Raw genomic sequence first — 23,821 nt, forward strand, 5'->3', positions numbered from 1 at the left:
TGGGGCGGGTCGTGGCGTGGTTGGGGGCGTGGTTAAGAGGGGAGGGGTATATTGACAGCTAGAATTCACCAAGTCAAGTATTTCATACATATATATATATTTATATTTATATATATATATATATATATATATATATATATATATATATATCCTGAAAATATGCAAACAAAACTGTGTTTAGATAATTGATACTTCAAACTTGCATAAATAAATATTAAGGAATATAACATAACTTGGCTTCTGAGCAGGGCCTGCCCGTGGCATAGGCCGTATAGGCAAATGCTAAGGGCGCCGTCCATCAGGGGGCGCCATGCCAGTGCCACAAATGTTGGAGAAAAAAAAAAGAAAAGAAAAAAAGTTGTTACTATTATTTCTAAATACAAAAAAATTAATCTCACGTTAATCAAAATGCAAAGTAAAGCCTATTTAATAGAAATATTATTTGTTACAACATTACGCCCCCCCTCCTCCCCCCGCACGGTGCGCCCCCTCCCTTCCCGTATCATGACTCTTTTTGGACGTCACCACATCAAAAAATCAACACAAGATGTCAAAACGGCCAAAACTGTCAGGTGCCCAGGGAAGAAAAAAGAGAAAAGAAGAGGAGAAACTAGAAAAGATAGAGGTAGCAGGTAGGTAACGTTAGCCTACATGAAATTATTTGTCTGTTACAGAATGTGATAGTAACCTGGCTTTTTAGCATTAAGCTAATGTTACATGATTCGGCAATTGCTAATCAATAAATAGCTAGTTCTGTTTTAACGTCGGGTTAATATTGTGGAGGGGGCTAAATTGTTATGGAAAATAATAATGTAACGTTAGGTAATTACAGTACTCCCACCTTACATTCCTCAGGGACATTTGTATTAGATCTTTTAAGCAGGTGTTTTTTGTTTACATTGTTATTGCCTTCTGGTTAGCTAATGTTTGCCCTGCAGGTAATAGTCACTTTTCCACCCCTTTATATATTAGGTATAGTTGTAAGTAAAAAAAAAAGATCAAAGACAAAGCTATTCGGGTTCTTGTGCGTATATACACTTCACTGCCGATGTGGGGGGGGCGCGCCACCTAAAATCTTGCCTAGGGCGCCAGATTGGTTAGAGCCGGGCCTGCTTCTGAGAGTTTCAAAATGTAGTGAATAAAATGCGAAAGTTGTTGATAAACAAGCAATTATTTTAATAATTAAATATGCTCATTTTAAATGAATTATTATGATAATTTAAAATCAATTATTTGAAATATGTTTATTTTAATGTGTAATTCTATGGCTGGATGTAATAAGGAGTCAGGAAAAAATACAAATAAAAATACAATTAATTTTGATGTTTTTAGCAAAATATATATATATATTTTTAATTAAAAAAACAAAACAAAACAAAAAAAAACCGATACCGATAATAAAAAAAACTAGAGATGTCCGATAATATGCGTTAAAATGTAATATCGGAAATTATTGGTATCAGTTTTTTTATGATCGGTATCGGTTATTTTTTTGTTTTGTTTTTTTATTAAATCAACATAAAAAAAACACAAGATACACTTACAATTAGTGCACCAACCCAAAAAACCTCCCTCCCCCATTCACACTCATTCACACAAAAGGGTTGTTTCTTTCTGTTATTAATATTGTGGTTCCTACATTATATATCAATATATATCAATACAGTCTGCAAGGGATACAGTCCGTAAGCATACATGATTGTGCGTGCTGCTGCTCCACTAATAGTACTAACCTTTAACACTTCATTTCACTCATTTTCATTCATTACTAGTTTCTATGTAACTGTTTTTATATTGTTTTACTTTCTTTTTTATTCAAGAAAATATTTAAAAAAAAATGTATCTTATTTTTTTTAAAGTACCTTATCTTCACCATGCCTGGTTGTCCAAATTAGGCATAATAATGTGTTAATTCCACGACTGTATACATTGGTTGATATCGGTATCGGTAATTAAAGAGTTGGACAATATCGGAAAATCAGATATCGGCAAAAAGCCATTATTGGACATCAAATCAAATTAAATCAACTTTATTTATAATCCCTAAAAAAAAACGATACCGACAATTTCCGATATTACATTTTAAAGCATTTATCGGACATCTCTAATTGCAATTGAATATGGTTTAAACGTGTATACATGTGAAACATGTTTACATCACTGTCCTTACAGTTCATCTTTGATTTAGCTTCAGACAAGTTTTAAATGGAAAATTATTACATTAAATTATATTATAAGGAAAATAGTATTTACACGACTCAGCTGAGTAAAAATGACAATTTCTATACATATAGCAAAATATCTTTATTATTCTTTGTGTTTGTTTCTATTTGACTGAAACCACAGCTTTGATTATCCCTTATAGATTGTGTGGTTCATTACTTGCCACGTGATCATCTTCTTGTACAAGACCGTGATTGGCTGAAGGGATCTGTGACGTCATCCCCCCACACAGAAGTTTTAGGATGACTCATTCACAAAGCCCTCGCTCCACGGAAAAACATTCCTCTGTTTCTTACGCTTGCTTCCGGACTCGAGCGAGTTTGGCTGCGAGTCGCCGCAGTTGTGCTTTTTCAGCTGCCTGGAGTCCGAGAAGCCCCGCCCACAGCTCCGGCAGGGGTAGAGCTTGATGCCGGTGTGGATCTGCATGTGCGACTTGAGCTGGTTGGACTGTCTGAACTTCCTGCTGCACATGACGCACTCGTAGGGCTTCTCCCCCGTGTGCACCAGCAGGTGGCGGTGGTAGTTCTGCGACGTCCTGAAGGCCTTGCCGCACTCCTGGCACTTGTGGGGCTTGGCGCCCGTGTGCAGGCGCTCGTGCTGCCTCAGCTGCGACACCAGCATGAAGCCCTTCTGGCAGACGTCGCAGACGTGCGGCCGGTCGCCGCTGTGCCGCCTCATGTGGTAGACGTAGAGGTGGCGCAAGTGGAAGGACTTGCCGCACGTCTCGCACGCAAACTCCTTGTTGTCGGCGTGGCTCTTCTCGTGCGTGCGCAGGGTGCTGCTGCTGCTGAAGCTCTTCATGCACGTCTTGCAGCTGAACGCTTTCATGCCGGACGCCCGCCGCCGCCTGGACACGCCCCCGGCCTTCACGCCGTCCTTGTTCTTGTGGACCAGCAGCTGGTGCTTCTGCAGCTGACAGTTGTAGAAGAAGGTCTTCCCGCAGAAGTCGCACATGAAGGGCTTCTCGATGCCGTGGACCAGCATGTGGGTCTTCAGGGCCCACGTCCCCGAGAAGCCTTCGCCACATTTCTCGCACCTGTCGACACACAACCATGGAGTAAGAACTATAATTCCATACCTGCCAACTTTTGAAATCAGAAAAACCTAGTAGCCAGGGTCCAGAGGCCCCGGTAGGACCAGGACAAAGTCCTGGTGGGGGGTTCAGGTTCGCCCCCCGACGCAAAATGATTACCGTATTTTCCGCACTATTAGCCGCACCTAAAAACCACAAATTTACTCAAAAGCTGACAGTGCGGCTTATAACCCGGTGCGCTTTATATATGGATAAATATTAAGATTCATTTTCATAAAGTTTCGGTCTCGCAACTACGGTAAACAGCCGCCATCTTTTTTCCCCGTAGAAGAGGAAGTGCTTCTTCTTCTATGCAAGCAACCGCCCCCATAGAACAGGAAGCGCTTCTTCTTCTACTGTAAGCAACCACCCGCCCGCGTAGAAGAAGAAAAAGCGCGCGGATATTACCGTACGTTTCATTTCCTTTGTGTGTTTACATCTGTAAAGACCACAAAATGGCTCCTACTAAGCGACAGGTTTCCGGTTCATGAAAAGACGCAATCTCTCCATCCGCACACGGACTACTATTTCACAGCAACTGCCTAAAGACTTTCAAGAAAAGCTGGCTACTTTCCGTGCATATTGTAAAAACAAGATAGCTGAAAAAAAGATCCGGCCAGAGAACATTATCAACATGGACGAGGTTCCACTGACTTTTGATATTCCTGTGAACCGCACTGTGGATACAACGGGAGCACGTACGGTGAATATTCGCACCACAGGGAATGAGAAGTCATCCTTCACTGTGGTTCTAGCTTGCCATGCTAATGGCCAGAAACTTCCACCCATGGTGATATTCAAAAGGAAGACCTTGCCAAAAGAGACCTTTCCAGCCGGCGTCATCATAAAAGCTAACTCGAAGGGATGGATGGATGAAGAAAAGATGAGCGAGTGGTTAAGGTAAGTTTACGCGAAGAGGCCGGGTGGCTTTTTTCACGCAGCTCCGTCCATGTTGATATACGACTCCATGCGCGCCCACATCACGCTGGTTTTTAATATATTATTAAAGTTTGACTGACCTATCTGACTGTTTTTTTGACATTCCTTTAGCGCAGTTAGATGCGGCTTATAACACCGGGCGGCTTATAGGTGGACAAAGTTTTGAAATATGCCGTTCATTGAAGGCGCGGCTTATAACCCAGGGCGCCTTATGGTGCGGAAAATACGGTATTAGCATTCAGACAGGTTAAAATGTTGCTAAAACCATCACAACATGACTTTTCAAAACAAAAATATTACAGCAAAAATCATATGGGTTGATTGACATGTTTATTCTGTAAGCTAACTTCAATAGTTGGAAATTATTTTGACAGTTAATGCCAGTTATCCTGTCAACCTTTCACAAGACTTCAATTTGTTAATTGAAAGTATAAACACTTTTTACAGTAAACAAATGGTAAAACAGTACTAAACAATTCCATTAAAAAAAAAAATTGGTGTCATTATTAACTTTCTGTCCAAGCTTGTATAATCTACTGCCTTGTTCAATTGTAAAAAATATTCTGTGCCTAAAATTCACATTTCTATCACAATTATCATACTGTAAACATGGTAAGCTAACTTCATTAAAATTAATAGTCCTGTCAATAGCATGGAATTACAATTCAAATGTAGTTTTTTTGTAAGCCTTTCAAAAGAATTCAAAATATGAAAAATTCATGAAAATTAATTGAAGCCATCAGACACTTGAAAAGTGGCACATCACATCTCTAATGTAATCATTTGAACTTTTCAACAGAAATAGCACTGCAAAAATATTAAGGACATACTTCTGTATTTTGGTAGTTATGCTGTCAACATTTAATAAGATTTCTTCAACTTGGACTTGAAAGCATAAATAGTATAAACACTTTTAACAGTATAACAGTACTAAACAATTCCAATAGATAACATTGGTGTCATTACCTTTTTGTTTGCTCAATTATTGCCTCCGTAAATAAAACTTCGGCGTTTATCACATCCAAAGAATCTGTTTGGGCGACGAAAAACGTTGAAAGTTTTCCACTTGTATCGCTAGCAACGGCATTAGACTTGTGTTTTTTTGTCCCGACGTGGTCTTTTACATCGCTAATTCCTCCGTGTCCGATCGAAAAATCTTGTCTGCACAAGGTGCAATTCGCGTAGTTTTCACCCTTTTTGGAACGGATAATTATTCCCGGATAGGCTTTTGAATATTCTTCACGGAATGACTGCGGTTTTCTTTTCGGTTTAAGACTCGTTTGCGATTTTTCTCCGGCTGATTCCATGATCGTTCGCTCGTTTGGAAACAATGGCAACTGGTGCCTCGTGCTTGGCAGCGGTGCTATAAATAGCCTCGCGCATGGCATTCGGAATGGCTCGATAGGAAGTTACGGGAAGCAGTGTCGATTGTCATTGTTGTTACGCGATTTCGTGAATAAAACTTAAAAAAAATTTTTTTTTAAATGAATGAAAAACCGTATTTTTTATCACTGCAACCGTACTAATTACGGGAAAACCGGAGTAGTTGGCAGGTACAGTGGGGCAAAAAAGTATTTAGTCAGCCACCAATTGTGCAAGTTCTCCCACATAAAATGATGACAGAGGTCTGTAATTTTCATCATAGGTACACTTCAACTGTGAGAGACAGAATATGAAAAAAGAAATCCAGGAATTCACATTGTAGGATTTTTAAATAATTTATTTGTAAATTATGGTGGAAAATAATTATTTGGTCAATAACAAAAATTCAACTCAATACTTTGTAATATAACCTTTGTTGGCAATAACAGAGGTCAAACGATTACTATAGGTCTTTACCAGGTTTGCACACACAGTAGCTGGTATTTTGGCCCATTCCTCCATGCAGATCTTCTCGAGAGCAGTGATGTTTTGGGGCTGTCGCCGAGCAACACGGACTTTCAACTCCCTCCACAGATATTCTATGGGGTTGAGGTCTGGAGACTGGCTAGGCCACTCCAGGACTTTCAAATGCTTCTTACGGAGCCACTCCTTCGTTACCCGGGCGGTGTGTTTGGGATCATTGTCATGCTGGAAGACCCCGCCACGTTTCATCTTCAAAGCTCTCACTGATGGAAGGAGGTTTTGGCTCAAAATCTCACGATACATGGCCCCATTCATTCTTTCCTTAACACGGATCAGTCGGCCTGTCCCCTTAGCAGAAAAACAGCCCCAAAGCATGATGTTTCCACCCCCATGCTTCACAGTAGGTATGGTGTTCTTGGGATGCAACTCAGTATTCTTCGTCCTCCAAACACGACGAGTTGAGTTTATACCAAAAAGTTCTATTTTGGTTTCATCTGACCACATGACATTCTCCCAATCCTCTGCTGTATCATCCATGTGCTCTCTGGCAAACCTTCAGACGGGCCTGGACATGCACTGGCTTAAGCAAGGGGACACGTCTGGCACTGCAGGATTTGATTCCCTGTCGGCGTAGTGTGTTACTGATGGTAACCTTTGTTACTTTGGTCCCAGCTCTCTGCAGGTCATTGACCAGGTCCCCCCGTGTGGTTCTGGGATTTTTGCACACCGTTCTCATGATCATTTTGACCCCACGGGATGAGATCTTGCGTGGAGCCCCAGATCGAGGGAGATTATCAGTGGTCTTGTATGTCTTCCATTTTCTGATAATTGCTCCCACAGTTGATTTTTTTCACACCAAGCTGCTTGCCTATTGTAGATTCACTCTTCACAGTCTGGTACAATTCTTTTCCTAGTGTCCTTCGACAGCTCTTTGGTCTTGGCCATAGTGGAGTTTGGAGTCTGACTGTTTGAGGCTGTGGACAGGTGTCTTTTATACAGATAACGAGTTCAAACAGGAGTCATTAATACAGGTAACGAGTGGAGGACAGAAGAGCTTCTTAAAGAAGAAGTTACAGGTCTGTGAGAGCCAGAGATCTTCCTTGTTTGAAGTGACCAAATACTTATTTTCCACTATAATTTACAAATAAATTCTTTAAAATTCCTACAATGTGAATTCCTGGATTTTTTTTTCACATTCTGTCTCTCACAGTTGAAGTGTACCTATGATGAAAATTACAGACCTCTGTCGTCATTTTAAGTGGGAGAACTTGCACAATCGGTGGCTGACTAAATACTTTTTTGCCCCACTGTATGTAATTCTATCACAGGTTGTGTGAAGTGGCTTAATCGGAAATGTGAGAAGACCATGAAAGAATACCTGCAGGGTTTTTCTCCGTTGTGGAGGCGCAGGTGCCTCTGGAAGTTGTACTTGAGGCCGAATCTCATCCCGCACGTCTGACACATGAAGGGTTTTTCCCCCGAGTGGACCACGCGGTGCTGCAGCAGGCCCATGCGACTCTTGAAGGCCTTGTCGCACTCGGTGCACTTGAAGGGCCGGTCCTCCGAGTGCGACCTTTTGTGGACTCGGAGGTTGCCGGAGGTGGAGAACCTCTTGCCGCAGGCCGGACAGGGGTAGGGCCGCGCACCCGTGTGGACGGTCTGGTGCTCGCGGAGGTTCTTCTTCCTGAGGAAGCCTTTCCCGCAGACGTCGCAAATGTAGGGCTTGATCTCGGTGTGAGACACCTCGTGGTAGCGCAGCACGGCCAAGGAGGTGAAGGTGCGCTCGCAGGTGCCGCACCGCAAAGGCGCCTTCTCCAGGCGGTGGGTGGCCTGGTGGACTCGCAGCTGCCGTGCCAGCCGAAACTTTCTGTTGCACTGATCGCAGGCGATCATCTTGTCGGGGTCGCGCTCCTGGGCGTCCTTCAGCTGGTGGCCCAGCAGGTGCTTCTGCAGGGTTTTGGCCTCGTAGAAGCCTTTGTCGCACAGCGTGCAGGGGAAGGGCTTGACGTGGCGAGACACGTGCTTCCTCAGCTGGTGCCTCTGGTGGAAGCCTTTGTTGCAGCGCTCACAGAAGAACCTCTTCTGCTTGTACAGCTCCCTCCTTCTCTTTCTCTCATGCTCCTTCTGGTCCTCTTCACCGGCAGCAGCTGCACACGAGACACCATTTTGGTCATGAGTATGAACCAGTGTTCATTTTGTTGACATAAAATGTTGGTCTTCACTATCGTGAGTAACCTATTTAACCTTGACTAAAATGAGGATAACGAATCAAAACAAATGCACATTGACGAAATAACTGACAATTTAGTCAACGAATAAAAATGAGAGAAGTGAATTATATTTATATAGCGCTTTTCTCTAGCGCAGGGGTGCTCACACTTTTTCTGCAGGCGAGCTACTTTTCAATTGATCAAGTCGTGGGGATCTACCTCGTTCATATATATCATTTATATTTACTTATTTATGAAATATATGTTTTTGTTAACAAGTTAAAGGTGTTTAATGATAATGCAAGCATGTTTAATACATATAGTTAATATTGTTAACAAGTTAAAGGTGTTTAAAGATAATGCAAGCATGTTTAACACATATAGTTAATATTGACAGGGCCTCACCTGCCATCATGGAAAGAAAAAAAATGTAAAAAGAAAAAAATATATATTAAATTGTTAAATGTATCCAGTGATTATACTATACAGTTATTTTCCATTTAACTTCACCAGTCTTAGATTATTTTTATTCAAAATCGCTGAATTTTCACATTTGCCGTTCAAATACTGAGAAGAGACGGTGCGGTGAACAGCAGCCAGTCGAGGCACGTCACTCAGTGCCTCAACATGGACGGACTCGGCTAACTGCTGGCCTGCTGTGCAGTGAGACCGTATTGCTATATGAATTATATTATACATTTCCATAGTTTAGTTAGCTGAGGTATATAATGTACAGTGTATTTTGTCAACAACTGTATGTGTGTAACGTATTTCTTGTGCTGAGCGATCATAAAATGGCTGCAAAAGACGCACTGGCTGAGGCTCGCCTCCTGCACTCCCGCCGTAGAATTTGCACCCCCTGACGGCAGTGTTATATCAACTAAAGCCCACACTTAAACTTTCCACGTGCAAGATTGAATCTATTTAAAAAAGTTATTTCATAAGAAGCCAAAAACAATAATGTTCGTGTTGGAGGAGTTGTGAATGACTGCAGGGCCACAACATTAGGTATACCTGCAGACGGCAGGTGTACCTAATTCACAACTCCTCCAACACGAACATTATTGTTTTTGCACTTTTTGGCTTCTTATTAAATAACTTTTGTAACCTATTTTTATGGGCTTTCCTCTTTGTGATGTTAAGTTCCTGTTATGCGCTGTTATACAGTACCGTATTTTCCGCACTATAAGGCGCACCTAAAAACCACAAATTTTCTCAAAAGCTGACAGTGCAGCTTATAACCCAGTGCGCTTTATATATGGATAAATATTAAGATTCATTTTCATAAAGTTTCGGTCTCGCAACTTCGGTAAACAGCCGCCATCTTTTTTCCCGGTAGAACAGGAAGCGCTTCTTCTTCTACGCAAGCAACCGCCAAGGTAAGCACCCGCCCCCATAGAACAGGAAGCGCTTCTTCTTCTACTGTAAGCAACCACCCGCCCGCGTAGAAGAAGAAAAAGCGCGCGGATATCACCGTACGTTTCATTTCCTTTGTGCGTTTACATCTGTAAAGACCACAAAATATGCTCCTACTAAACGACAGGGATCCGGTTCATGAAAAGACGCAATCTCTCCATCCGCACACGGATTACTTTTCACAGCAACTGATATTCCTGTGAACCGCACTGTGGATACAACGGGAGCACGTACGGTGAATATTCGCACCACAGGGAATGAGAAGTCATCCTTCACTGTGGTTCTAGCTTGCCATGCTAATGGCCAGAAACTTCCACCCATGGTGATATTCAAAAGGAAGACCTTGCCAAAAGAGACCTTTCCAGCCGGCGTCATCATAAAAGCTAACTCGAAGGGATGGATGAAGAAAAGATGAGCGAGTGGTTAAGGTAAGTTTAAGTTTACGCGAAGAGGCCGGGTGGCTTTTTTCACGCAGCTCTGTCCATGTTGATATACGTATGTTTGTGATTGCACATTTGCGTACATTTTGGGAGTGAACAGAGTTGTTAGAACGCTGGTTTTTAATATATTATTAAAGTTTGACTGACCTATCTGACTGTTTTTTTGACATTCCTTTAGCGCAGTTAGATGCGGCTTACAACACGGGGTGGCTTATAGGTGGACAAAGTTTTGAAATATGCGGTTCATTGAAGGCGCGGCTTATAACCCAGGGCGCCTTATGGTGCGGAAAATACGGTATATGCCTTGAGCTCTTATTTTGAAGGCGCTAAGAGCGGAATTTTGACACGTTGGAGTGGAGCGCAAGTTTTTGAAAGAAGGTAAATAAAGTGGTCCTGGTGTAAACTGGAGCCTCCGTGTTTGTTATTTTGTAGTTTCATACAGTATAGGCGACATTTATAAACCCTCGGTTACACTTTTTTAAATAGATTCAATCTTGCACGTGGAAAGTTGAAGTGAGGGCTTTAGTTGATATAACACTCCCAACAGGGGGTGCATTAATCCAGCACAACAGCGGCGCATTTATAAGTAAAGGTAAGACCATAATAACGTTTTTTTATTAAATGTGCTTTTTTGTGTGCTACAGTTTGTATGTGTAAAGTTAAAGTTAAGTTAAAGTAGCAATGATTGTCACACACACACTAGGTGTAATGAAATGTGTCCTCTGCATTTGACCCATCCCCTTGATCACCCCCTGGGAGGTGAGGGGAGCAGTGGGCAGCAGCGGCGCTGCGCCCGGGAATAATTTTTGGTGATTTAACCCCCAATTCCAAGCCTTGATGCTGAGTGCCAAGCAGGGAAGAATGCTGGTATGAGCTTTTAAACATAACCCGTTAACTGCTGCCAATCAAATGGTGAATAAGATACTCTTTAGGGTTCATATGTTTGTAAATCTGACTGTGATGAAGTCAGTCATGAACCTCACCGCACGTCACTGTAGTGTATATATACTTCATACAAAATTTAGTTGACTAAAGCTTGACTAAAACTAAATCGATTTAGATGACTAAAATATGACTAAAACTAAAATACATTTTTGTCAAAAGACTGTTACTGAAACTGAATTAGAACAGCTGCCAAAATGAACATGGATGGTGTATCAGTCCATCACCTCACCTTGATAAGTCTGAGCCACCATCCGCTCTTCAATTTTCACTTGGACTGGTTCTACTCCCTTCTCCGCCTCCTGGAGAACACAAAGAAGTCTCTTTTGGTCATTTTAGCTCTGAAAAAAAATGAACTGGTTACTGTGTTGCTAAATGTGCCATAGATATCATCCATCCATCCATCCATCTTCTTCCGCTTATCCGAGGTCGGGTCGCGGGGGCAGCAGCCTAAGCAGGGAAGCCCAGACTTCCCTCTCCCCAGCCACTTCGTCCAGCTCTTCCTGTGGGACCCCGAGGCGTTCCCAGGCCAGCCGGGAGACATAGTCTTCCCAACGTGTCCTGGGTCTTCCCCGTGGCCTCCTACCGGTCGGACGTGCCCTAAACACCTCCCTAGGGGGGCGTTCGGGTGGCATCCTGACCAGATGCCCGAACCACCTCATCTGGCTCCTCTCGATGTGGAGGAGCAGCGGCTTTACTTTGAGCTCCCCCCGGATGGCAGAGCTTCTCACCCTATCTCTAAGGGAGAGCCCCGCCACCCGTCGGAGGAAACTCATTTCGGCCGCTTGTACCCGTGATCTTGTCCTTTCGGTCATAACCCAAAGCTCATGACCATAGGTGAGGATGGGAATGTAGATCGACCGGTAAATTGAGAGCTTTGCCTTCCGGCTCAGCTCCTTCTTCACCACAACGGATCGATACAGCGTCCGCATTACTGAAGACGCCGCACCGATCCGCCTGTCGATCTCACCATCCACTCTTCCCTCACTCGTGAACAAGACTCCGAGGTACTTGAACTCCTCCACTTGGGGCAAGATCTCCCCAACCCGGAGACGGCACTCCACCCTTTTCCGGGCGAGAACCATGGACTCGGACTTGGAGGTGCTGATTCTCATTCCAGTCGTTTCACACTCAGCTGCGAACCGATCCAGTGAGAGCTGAAGATCCTGGCCAGATGAAGCCATCAGGACCACATCATGTTTAAAAAGCAGAGACCTAATCCTGCAGCCACCAAACCAGATCCCCTCAACGCCTTGACTGCGCCTAGAAATTCTGTCCATAAAAGTTATGAACAGAATGGGTGACAAAGGGCAGCCTTGGCGGAGTCCAACCCTCACTGGAAACGTGTCCGAGTTACTGCCGGCAATGCGGACCAAGCTCTGGCACTGATCATACAGGGAGCGGACTGCCACAATCAGACAGTCCGATACCCCGTACTCTCTGAGCACTCCCCACAGGACTTCCCGAGGGACACGGTCGAATGCCTTCTCCAAGTCCACAAAACACATGTAGACTGGTTGGGCAAACTCCCATGCACCCTCAAGGACCCTGCCGAGAGTATAGAGCTGGTCCACAGTTCCACGACCGACGATAGATATCATGTAAAGATAAAACAGGAGGAAAGAAAGGCCACCGCTACTTCAAAGGGTTTTTCTTCTTTGGCTGCCTCACACGCCCGCTGATCCTCAGGAAGTGATGTCACGCTGCAGGACTGAGGGTTGTTTGCGGACTGATGTGGCGTTTGCACGGAGGAGACGGGACCAGGCTGGACTCTGAATGCCCCGGGCGACTTGATGATGACCACAGGCAACGGAGGACTGCTGCTCGCTTTGCCGCAGGATTCTTTGGCTTTTTTGAGGATGGCCATGGCGAGCGTCATGGGGTCTGCAGCGGGTCGTTTCAAGTCTACTGAGACGGCGGCTCCATCTGGAGTGTACAAAAAAAAAAAAATCAAACACATTTACAACCCTCTTCCAGGGGTCTTGGCATCCTTTACTTTCATTTTTCATACTCTTTGTTTTCTTAGCTCCAGATGTTTGTTTGTCCTTTGAGCTGCGCTCAGCCTCCAGTCGTTCCACTTTGCCCTTCAAGGTCTCATTCTCCTTCGCCAAGCTCCCGCACAGCTCGCCGAAGATGCTGCAGATTTTACGCACAGCTTCCCTCGCCATCATGTTCAAGATGGCTGTCAGCTGAGGCTGCGAAGGGAGGAGAATATGTTCCAGCAGGCTCCATTGCTCAGTAGCTGCTATTCATATTCAATATGTGTGCATTAGAGATGCGCGGTTTGCGGGCACAACCGCGGAGTCCGCGGATTATCCGCGAATCGGGCGGATGAAATAAAAAAAAAAAAGATTTTATCCGCGGGTCGGGTCGGGTCGGGTCGGGTCGGGTCGGGTCGGGTCGGGTCGGGTCGGGTCGGGTCGGGTCGGGCGGTTGAAATAAAAAAGGCTGTTAAACCAATTCGGAAATATATATACATAGTTAAATGTTACCCACATACGAAAAACGAGCAGGCACCTGCAGCATATGCCACAACAGAAGAAGAAAAAAAATGGACACAAATATCGGATCGGGACATCCCTATAACATATAGAACATGCTATACGTTTACCAAACAATCTGTCACTCCTAATCGCTAAATCCCATGAAATCTTATACGTCTAGTCTCTTACGTGAATGAGATCAATAATATTATAATGTGTTCATCATTTCACACATAAGTCGCTCCTGAGTATAAGTTGGCCAAACTGAAAAAAACTGCGACTTATAGTCCGAAAAATACGGTACTCCATAAGTAATAACAATAAAAATAAATAAATAATAATTGGTGAAGTAAGTTATGTTTCATATGGTGAGATAAGTAAGATTATCTTGGAAATGAATGGATGGATGAAATAAATTCAGAATGTTTATCATGGTTCTTCTTCTTTGTACTTTGTAAACACTTTAAGCTTGAAGAGTTTCTTGAAGTGGATCATATTAGTACAGTGTTTGATTTCTTTGCTTCCATAATTGAATTCCACATACTGATATACTGAAGGTCTTAAGTGTTGTACGTGCGTACAAATGTTTTAAATTACATTTTTCTCTAAGATTATATTTCTCCTCTTTTGTTGACTTTTTTTATTGGGACATATGACTCGCGCGTTCTGTTGTTGGAATATAATACATGGCAAATGATAGAATATTTAAAACTAGAGATTTCGGCCAATAAATGCTTTAGGGTAAAATAAACTAGATTTTTGGGAGTATTAATAGATGATCAAATGAACTGGAAATCTCATATACAAAACATACAACATAAGGTGGCAAAAAACATTTCAATAATGAATAAAGCAAAATATGTCCTGGGCCAAAAATCACTACATATTCTCTACTGCTCGCTAGTGTTACCATATCTGAGTTATTGTGCAGAAATATGGGGAAATAACTACAAATGTGCGCTACATTCGCTAACCGTGTTACAAAAAAGATCAGTTAGAATAATACATAATGTTGGATATAGAGAACACACAAACCCTTTATTTATTAAGTCAGAAATATTAAAGTTCGGTGATTTGGTCAAATTGCAAACAGCTAAAATTATGTCCAAAGCAAACTATAACCTGCTACCAGAGAATGTACAACAATTCTTCTCAACTAAAGAGGAGAAATATAACCGTAGAGGAAAAAATAATTTAAAACATGTATATGCACGTACAACACTTAGAACTTTTAGCATATCAGTATGTGGAATTAATTTATGGAATGGATTAAGTAAAGAAGTTAAAAATTGTACTGATATGATCCAGTTTAAGAGGTTGTTCAAAATAATAGTGCTTACCAGGGCCGGCCCGTGGCATAGGCCGTATAGGCAAATGCTAAGGGCGCCGTCCATCAGGGGGCGCCACGCCAGTGCCACAAATGTTGGAGAAAAAAAAAAAAAAAGTTGGTACTATTATTTCTAAATACAAAAAATAATCCCACGTTAATTAAAATGCAAAGTAAAGCCTATATAATAGAAATATTATTTGTTACAACATTGCTTACAACTGGTGCTTACAGAGTACAAAAAAGAAGAATTATGAGAAATACTTTCAACCTTATTGAAAATAAGATATTCTTCATCTCAGTATGTTAATAATGACTGAATTAATTAATTAATTACATATTACAAAACTGTTGCATACTAATTCATAGATGTTATTTTATTATATAAAAAGGTCAGTAAATGATTCTATATATTTGTAAACGCTTTGAAGTGGGAAAGGGGTAGGATTAAATAAGCTTTGCTTCTTCCTACTCCTTTTCGGGCATGATGTAAAATGAAATGATATGAAATTGTGTGATGTATTATGATGTAAGTGTGTTCATGTTCCAAATAAACTAAAGAAAGAAAGAAAGAATATAATATCGGAAATTAGCGGTATCGTTTTTTTTTTTTTAATTAAATCAACATAAAAAACACAAGATACACTTACAATTAGTACACCAACCCAAAAAACCTCCCTCCCCCATTCACACAAAAGGGTTGTTTCTTTCTGTTATTAATAATAATAATAATAATAATAATTATGGATTAGATTTTATATCGCGCTTTTTTATTATTAGATACTCAAAGCGCTCACAGAGAAGTGGGAACTCATCATTCATTCACACCTGGTGGTGGTAAGCTACATTTGTAGCCACAGCTGCCCTGAGGTAGACTGACGGAAGCGAGGCTGCCAGTTTGCGCCTACGGCCCCTCCGACCACCACCTACCATTCATTCATCATTCATTCACCAGTGTGAGCAAGGTGACCAATTCCTCTCAAATGTGTGTTCTTTGCCAATATAAACCATCCCACCTCACAGGTGTGGCATATCCATACTTGCCAACCTTGAGACCTCCGATTTCGGGAGGTGGGGGCGGGGGGCGGGGGGGGGGGGGGGGGGGGGTTGGGGGGGCTTGGGCGTGGTTGGGGGCGTGGCTAAGAGGGGAGGAGTATATTTATAGCTAGAATTCACCAAGTCAAGTATTTCATTCATATATATATATATATATATATATATATATATATATATATATATATAGCTAGAATTAACTGAAAGTGAAATATTTTCTTATATATAAGAAATACTTTATATATATATATATATATATATATATATATATATATATATATATATATGTCTTAATAAGGTTATCCAAAAAATAGTGCTCGATACCATAGTAGAGCGCAATATATGTATGTGTGGGGAAAAAATCACAAGACTACTTCATCTCTACAGGCCTGCACATACATATATATATATTATATATACATATATATATATATATATATATATATATATATATATATATATATATATATATATATATATATATATATATATATATATATATATATATATATATATATATTATATATACATATATATATATATATATATATATATATATATATATATATATATATATATATATATATGTATGTGTGGGAAAAAAATCACAAGACTATTTCATCTCTACAGGCCTGTTTCATGAGGGGGGGTACCCTCAATCGTCAGGAGATTTTAATGGGAGCATTCGCATACCATGGTTTATATAGGGCACAGAGTGGGTGGGTACAGGCTGGCCTAGGGGCGTGGTGATTGGCTCATGTGTTACCTAGGAGGTGTTTCCGTCTATGGCGGCATGTTGTTACAATTTCGCTGCGCTTGTTGAGGGATGACAGGTCTGGACGGTAAATAATAAACAGTTTCTCTTTCAAGCATAGGTTGCATCTTTTATTACCACTATTGTAAGGTGTGCTGGATGCAAGAATTTGCCATGTTATTGAATATTCAACATTATTGTCTTTGAGGTCCCAAATGTGTTTGCTAAGTTCTGTGGTATTTCGCAGGTTTTTGTTCCTGAAAGAAGCCTTGTGATTGTTCCATCTGGTTTTGAATTCTCCCTCGGTTAATCCTACATATGTGTCGGATGTGTTAATGTCCTTGCGTATTACCTTAGATTGGTAGACAACTGATGTTTGTAAGCACCCCCCGTTGAGAGGGCAATCAGGTTTCTTTCGACAATTACATCCTTTGTTGGTTTTGGAGTCGCTCTGTCTGAGGGCCGACGGCTCATTTGCAATTGTTTTGTTGTGGTTTGAGATGATTTGTCGTATATTGTTCATGCAGCTGTAGCTCAATTTAATGTTGTTCTTGTTGAATACTTTTCTTAGGGTGTTGCCTTTGGGAAAGTGTTTGTCAATCAGAGTGAGGAATTTGTGTCCAATGTTCGTTGAGACGTTTTTGCTGTATGGGGGGTTGTACCAGATGATGTCGTTCCGTTTTCTGTTCTTTTTTGGCTGGTTTCCTGGCGTGGGTTCATATATATATATATATATATATATATATATATATATATATATATATATATATATATATATCAAGAAGGACAGAGACAGCACACAGTGCATATGGATCACATGTTACCATGGCGAGAAAACATGGAGAGACTGCCAGTTATCTAGTCTCCACCAGTTGCAGAAAATGTGGCATCAGTACAACTGGACAGTGCTGTTTCAGTTCCATCACCAGGACCATCAGTGAGTCAGACACAAACTAGTCTCATCATTGAACCAGATTCAAGGGCTGCTGAGTTGCCATCATCAGAACCCAGATCACCCACAACAAAAACCCCATCAGTGATCCGCAGATACCCAGAAAGGTTTCGAGTACCACCAAAAAAACGGAATCTCTGAAGACAGTATAAAAATCTGTGTTAAAGATGTACAAATACTGTTTGTATAATAAGCATGTTATTGTTTACAAACGAGGGTTAAGAGTTCAGTACTAAAAAAAAAAAAAAAGTGGCTTAAGTACAGTTTTTTAATTGAGCTGCTGCATTTTTTGGTTGGGTTGTTTATTTCTTTTAAGTATCGTCTACATTTCTAAAAGGGGAGGAATGTCATAGAGTTATCTATGTTTGTCTGTTGCCATCTCCTGGTGAATGTTGGCTATAGCGTACTGGGGTTACTTTTTGGTTGGCCAACGATTTACGTGGTGTTGCGCACCTGACGTCAAGTGTGTGAGTCTGTTCTGAAGTCTACAGTAAAGAGACGTGCTTCATCACCTCGCCTGGTTATTGCCTCCAACTCAATATATTACAACAACATTGCTCCATGCAGACTCTCCAGGTCCGCATGGAGCTGGAGGGGGCGTTGCCTCCAGGTCCGCCTGAATTTCGGGAGATTTTCGGGAGAAAATTTGTCCCGGGAGGTTTTCGGGAGAGGCGCTGAATTTCGGGAGTCTCCCGGAAAATCCGGGTATGGGCATATCTATATTGTGGTTCCTACATTATATATCAATACAGTCTGCAAGGGATACAGTCCGTAAGCACACATGATTGTGCGTGCTGCTGCTCCACTAATAGTACTAACCTTTAACACTTCATTTTACTCATTTTCATTCATTACTAGTTTCTATGTAACTGTTTTTATATTGTTTAACTTTCTTTTTTATTCAAGAAAATGTTTTTAATTTATTTATCTTATTTTATTTATGTATTTTTAAAAAGGACCTTATCTTCACCATATCTGGTTGTACAAATTAGGCATAATAATGTGTTAATTCCACGACTGTATATATTGGTATCGGTTGATATCGGTGTCGGTAATTAAGGGTTTGGTCAATATCAGAATATCGGATATCGGCAAAAAGCCATTATCGGACATCCCTATTTCAAACATTTTGAACCAATATAATAATTAAATATAGATAATAAAGCTAGCCTGAATAGCCAAAATTAAAATAATAAAATAAAGTAAACAAGTAATACTTTGTCAGGTGCTTGCACGAAAATGAATTTTTGGTGGTGTCAAATAAAACAAATAAACAAATAGTGAATAATTACGAAATAAAAAATAAAGGAAAGAAATAAGTAAATAACATAAAATAAAAAGTGCTTGCATGACAGTGAATTTTTGGTGGTGTAAAATAAAAAATAAAAAACTAATAATGAATAAATACGAAAAAAAAAGAAAAAAGAAGGAAAATATAAGTCGGAGGCTTGCAAGAAAATTATTGTTTTGGTGCAGTGAAAAAATGAATGAATGAATACAAATGAAAATATGTATACCTAAAATAAAATAAAATAAAGTTATTTCAAGGAAATTAAATGTTGGTGAAAAAAATATATAAATATAGTTTCAAAAACTGAAATAAAATATAACAAATAAAATTAAATAATACCTGATTGTGCGTGCTGCTGGTCCACTAATAGTACTAACCTTTAACACTTAATTTTACTCATTTTCATTAGTTACTAGTTTCTATGTAACTGTTTTTATTTTGTTTAACTTTCTTTTTTATTCAAGAAAATGTTTTTAATTTATTTATCTTATTTTATTTATTTATTTTTAAAAAGGACCTTATCTTCACCATATCTGGTTGTCCAAATTCAGAGGTGGGTAGTAATGCGCTACATTTACTCCGTTACATCTACTTGAGTAACTTTTGGGATAAATTGTACTTCTAAGAGTAGTTTTAATGCAACATACTTTTACTTAAGTATATTTATAGAGAAGGAACGCTACTTTTACTCCGCTACTTTTACTCCGCTACTTTTACTCCGCTACTTTTATCTACATTCAGCTCGCTACTCGCTACTAATTTTTATCGATCTGTTAATGCACGCTTTGTTTGTTTTGGTCAGACAGACCTTCAAAGTGCCTGCCTTACTGGTGACGTTTCACTTCGTTCCACCAATCAGATGCAGTCACTGGTGACGTTGGACCAATCAAACAGAGCCAGGCGGTCACATGACCTGACTTAAACAAGTTGAAAAACTTATTGGGGTGTTACCATTTAGTGGTCAATTGTACGGAATATGTACTGTACTGTGCAATCTACTAATAAAAGTTCCAATCAATCAATCAAAAGTGTGAAGGAAAAAATATACTTTTTTTATTTCAACCGTACATCCCGTCAAAAGCCTCAAGACTGACCGCACATGAGGACGTTCCTGTCTTCACAATAAAAGTGCCGCTCCATCGCGCCTGCGCTTTCAAAACAAGAGTCTCCGAAAGCCAGCGCAAACAAGCTAGCAAGCTAAGGAGTTTGACGCCAATGTATTTCTTGTAAAGTGTATAAAAACGAATATAGAAGCTGGACAAATAAGATGCCAAAAACCCACCACTTTCATGTGGTATTAGACAGAAAGGAGGAACTTTTCTTCTCCTCCATTTGAAAACGTGGACGTTATCATCACTACTGTCTGATTCCAATCAATGCAAGTCATCAGAATCAGGTAATACACCAACTTATATTCTAGTCTTCATGAAAGAAAGGAATCTATATGTGTTAAACATGCATGTATATTCATTAAAACACCTTTAACATGTAAACAAAAACAGCAAAATAAATACATATAAATTATATACTGTATATATCAATGTATATGTATGTATATATATATATATATATATATTTATATATATATATATATAATGTGTGTGTGTGTATATGTTACTCATCAGTTACTCAGTACTTGAGTAGTTTTTTCACAACATACTTTTTACTTTTACTCAAGTAAATATTTGGGTGACTACTCCTTACTTTTACTTGAGTACCGTATTTTCCGCACCATAAGGCGCCCTGGGTTAAAAGCCGCGCCTTCAATGAACGGCATATTTCAAAACTTTGTCCACCTATAAGCCGCCCGGTGTTGTAAGCCGCATCTAACTGCGCTAAAGGAATGTCAAAAAAACAGTCAGATAGGTCAGTCAAACTTTAATAATATATTAAAAACCAGCGTTCTAACAACTCTGTTCACTCCCAAAATGTACGCAAATGTGCAATCACAAACATACGTATATCAACATGGACAGAGCTGCGTGAAAAAAGCCACCCGGCCTCTTCGCGTAAACTTAAACTTACCTTAACCACTCGCTCATCTTTTCTTCATCCATCCCTTCGAGTTAGCTTTTATGATGACGCCGGCTGGAAAGGTCTCTTTTGGCAAGGTCTTCCTTTTGAATATCACCATGGGTGGAAGTTTCTGGCCATTAGCATGGCAAGCTAGAACCACAGTGAAGGATGACTTCTCATTCCCTGTGGTGCGAATATTCACCGTACGTGCTCCCGTTGTATCCACAGTGCGGTTCACAGGAATATCAGTTGCTGTGAAATAGTAATCCGTGTGCGGATGGAGAGATTGCGTCTTTTCATGAACCGGATCCCTGTCGCTTAGTAGGAGCCATTTTGTGGTCTTTACAGATGTAAACACACAAAGGAAATGAAACGTACGGTATATCCGCGCGCTTTTTCTTCTTCTACGCGGGCGGGTGGTTGCTTACAGTAGAAGAAGAAGCGCTTCCTGTTCTATGGGGGCGGGTGCTTACCTTGGCGGTTGCTTGCGTAGAAGAAGAAGCGCTTCCTGTTCTACCGGGAAAAAAGATGGCGGCTGTTTACCGAAGTTGCGAGATCGAAACTTTATGAAAATGAATCGTAATATTAATCCATATATAAAGCGCACCGGGTTAAAACCTGCACTGTCAGCTTTTGAGTAAATTTGTGGTTTTTAGGTGCGGCTAATAGTGCGGAAAATACGGTAATAAATCTCTAAAGTAACAGTACTCTTACTTAAGTACAATTTCTGGCTACTCTACCCACCTCTGTCCAAATTAGGCATAATAATGTGTTAATTCCACGACTGTATATATTGGTATCGGTTGATATCGGTATCGGTTGATATCGGTGTCGGTAATTAAGGGTTAGGTCAATATCAGAATATCGGATATCGGCAAAAAGCCATTATCGGACATCCCTATTTAAAACATTTTGAACCAATATAATAATTAAATATAGATAATAAAGAATATCATACCTCTACTCGTCAGCGAAAACGGAAGTGACGACGGATTGTCATCTAGAACTGTTATTGTTCTCTCGGCTAAACCTACAAACTGCTGCCTGTTAAGTGTTTTTACCAGAGAAAAAACAGCCACCGACCTTCAGATCTTCGCCCCCGGCAGCCTGCGGTCTCCCTCCGAGGCTCTGCTGGAGGACACACACGGCCGATTCCACCGCCACCTCCATGATGAGCGCCGTCTGACAGCGGAAAGTTTCCGTATCGTTCACCCGCGCCATCGTGGGCCGTAAGTCTTGGACGGTATCTCCCCGGGGTGGGGGGGAATTGCCACGTTACGGAATATTTAAAAACTTCGACTGGAAAGTCGACAAAAGTGCCCGCTGTGTTAGAAAAACGAGAGCCCGTCTATCAGGATGGTTCTCTGCATTAAGGACGTCCAACATGGCTGCGATGTTTACTTCCGGTTCACCGCGGAGTTTTTTCATAGTTAAAGTTCCCAATTGAGAGCGAATAACCTAAAACAAGACTCATGAATAAAAAAAAAAATTCCGCATTTCCATATATATTGTCCATGAAATTGTTGTCCATGTAACAGTATTTCCACTTTATAATTTTAAATTAAAAAAAACATCACCGGAAGTGTTTTAGTTCCTCCTTTGTCTGTCAGTGGATTGACATAGTCCACATTAGGTTCTCTAAAGCAGTGTTTTTCAACCTTTTTTGAGCCAAGGCACACTTTTTGCGTTGAAAAAATCCGGGGGCACACTACCAGCAGAAATCATAAAAAAAAAAAAAAAACTCAGTCGACAGTAAAAAGTCGTTGTCGCAATTGTTGGATATGACTTTAAAGCATAACCAAGCATGCATCAATATAGCTCTTGTCTCAAAGTAGGTGTACTGTAGTCAGGGCCGGCCCGTGGCATAGGCCGTATAGGCAAATGCTAAGGGCGCCGTCTCACGTTAATTAAAATGCAAAGTAAAGCCTATTTAATAGAAATATTATTTGTTACAACATTACGCCCCCCTCCTCCCCCCGCACGGTGCGCCCCCTCCCTTCCCGTATCATGACTCTTTTTGGACGTCACCACATCAAAAAATCAACACAAGATGTCAAAACGGCCAAAACTGTCAGGTGCCCAGGGAAGAAAAAAGAGAAAAGAAGAGGAGTAGAAACGAGAAAAGACAGAGGTAGCAGGTAGGTAACGTTAGCCTACATGAAATTATTTGTCTGTTACAGAATGTGATAGTAACCTGGCTTTTTAGCATTAAGCTAATGTTACATGACTCGGCAATTGCTAATCAATAAATAGCTAGTTCTGTTTTAACGTCGGGTTAATATTGTGGAGGGCGCTAAATTGTTATGGAAAATAATAATGTAACGTTAGGTAATTACAGTACTCCCACCTTACATTCCTCAGGGACAGTTGTATTAGATCTTTTAAGCAGGTGTTTTTTGTTTACATTATTGCCTTCTGGTTAGCTAATGTTTGCCCTGCAGGTAATAGTCACTTTTCCACCCCTTTATATATTAGGTATAGTTGTAAGTAAAAAAAAAGGTCAAAGACAAAGCTATTCGGGTTCTTGTGAGTATATACACTTCACTGCCGGTGTGTGGGGGGGGGGGGGGCCCACCTAAAATCTTGCCTAGGGCGCCAGATTGGTTAGGGCCGGGCCTGGATATATATATATATATATATATATATATATATATATATATATATATATATATATATATATATATATATATATATATATATATATATATATATATATATATCCTGAAAATATGCAAACAAAACTGTGTTTGGATAATTGATACTTCAAACTTGCATAAATAAATATTAAGGAATATAACATAACTTGGCTTCTGAGAGCTTCAAAATGTAATGAATAAAATGCTAAAGTTGTTGATAAA

General features: G+C 40.6%; 1 protein-coding gene across 1 annotated transcript; it reads right to left on the reverse strand.

The window, feature by feature from the left end:
• Positions 1-2,242: 2,242 nt before the first annotated feature.
• Positions 2,243-22,359, reverse strand: LOC133614368 (uncharacterized). The gene is made up of 6 exons (XM_061972267.1): positions 22,047-22,359; positions 13,099-13,282; positions 12,727-13,013; positions 11,320-11,389; positions 7,458-8,226; positions 2,243-3,259 (listed from the first exon to the last, which is right to left on the reverse strand). Exons 1-6 carry the CDS (start codon positions 22,182-22,184, stop codon positions 2,461-2,463), a joined length of 2,247 nt encoding a protein of 748 aa, XP_061828251.1. The 5' UTR covers positions 22,185-22,359; the 3' UTR covers positions 2,243-2,460.
• Between the last annotated feature and the right edge of the window lie 1,462 nt (positions 22,360-23,821).

This window comes from Nerophis lumbriciformis, linkage group LG17 (genome assembly GCF_033978685.3).
Source record: "Nerophis lumbriciformis linkage group LG17, RoL_Nlum_v2.1, whole genome shotgun sequence".
Lineage (NCBI taxonomy): Eukaryota > Metazoa > Chordata > Actinopteri > Syngnathiformes > Syngnathidae > Nerophis > Nerophis lumbriciformis.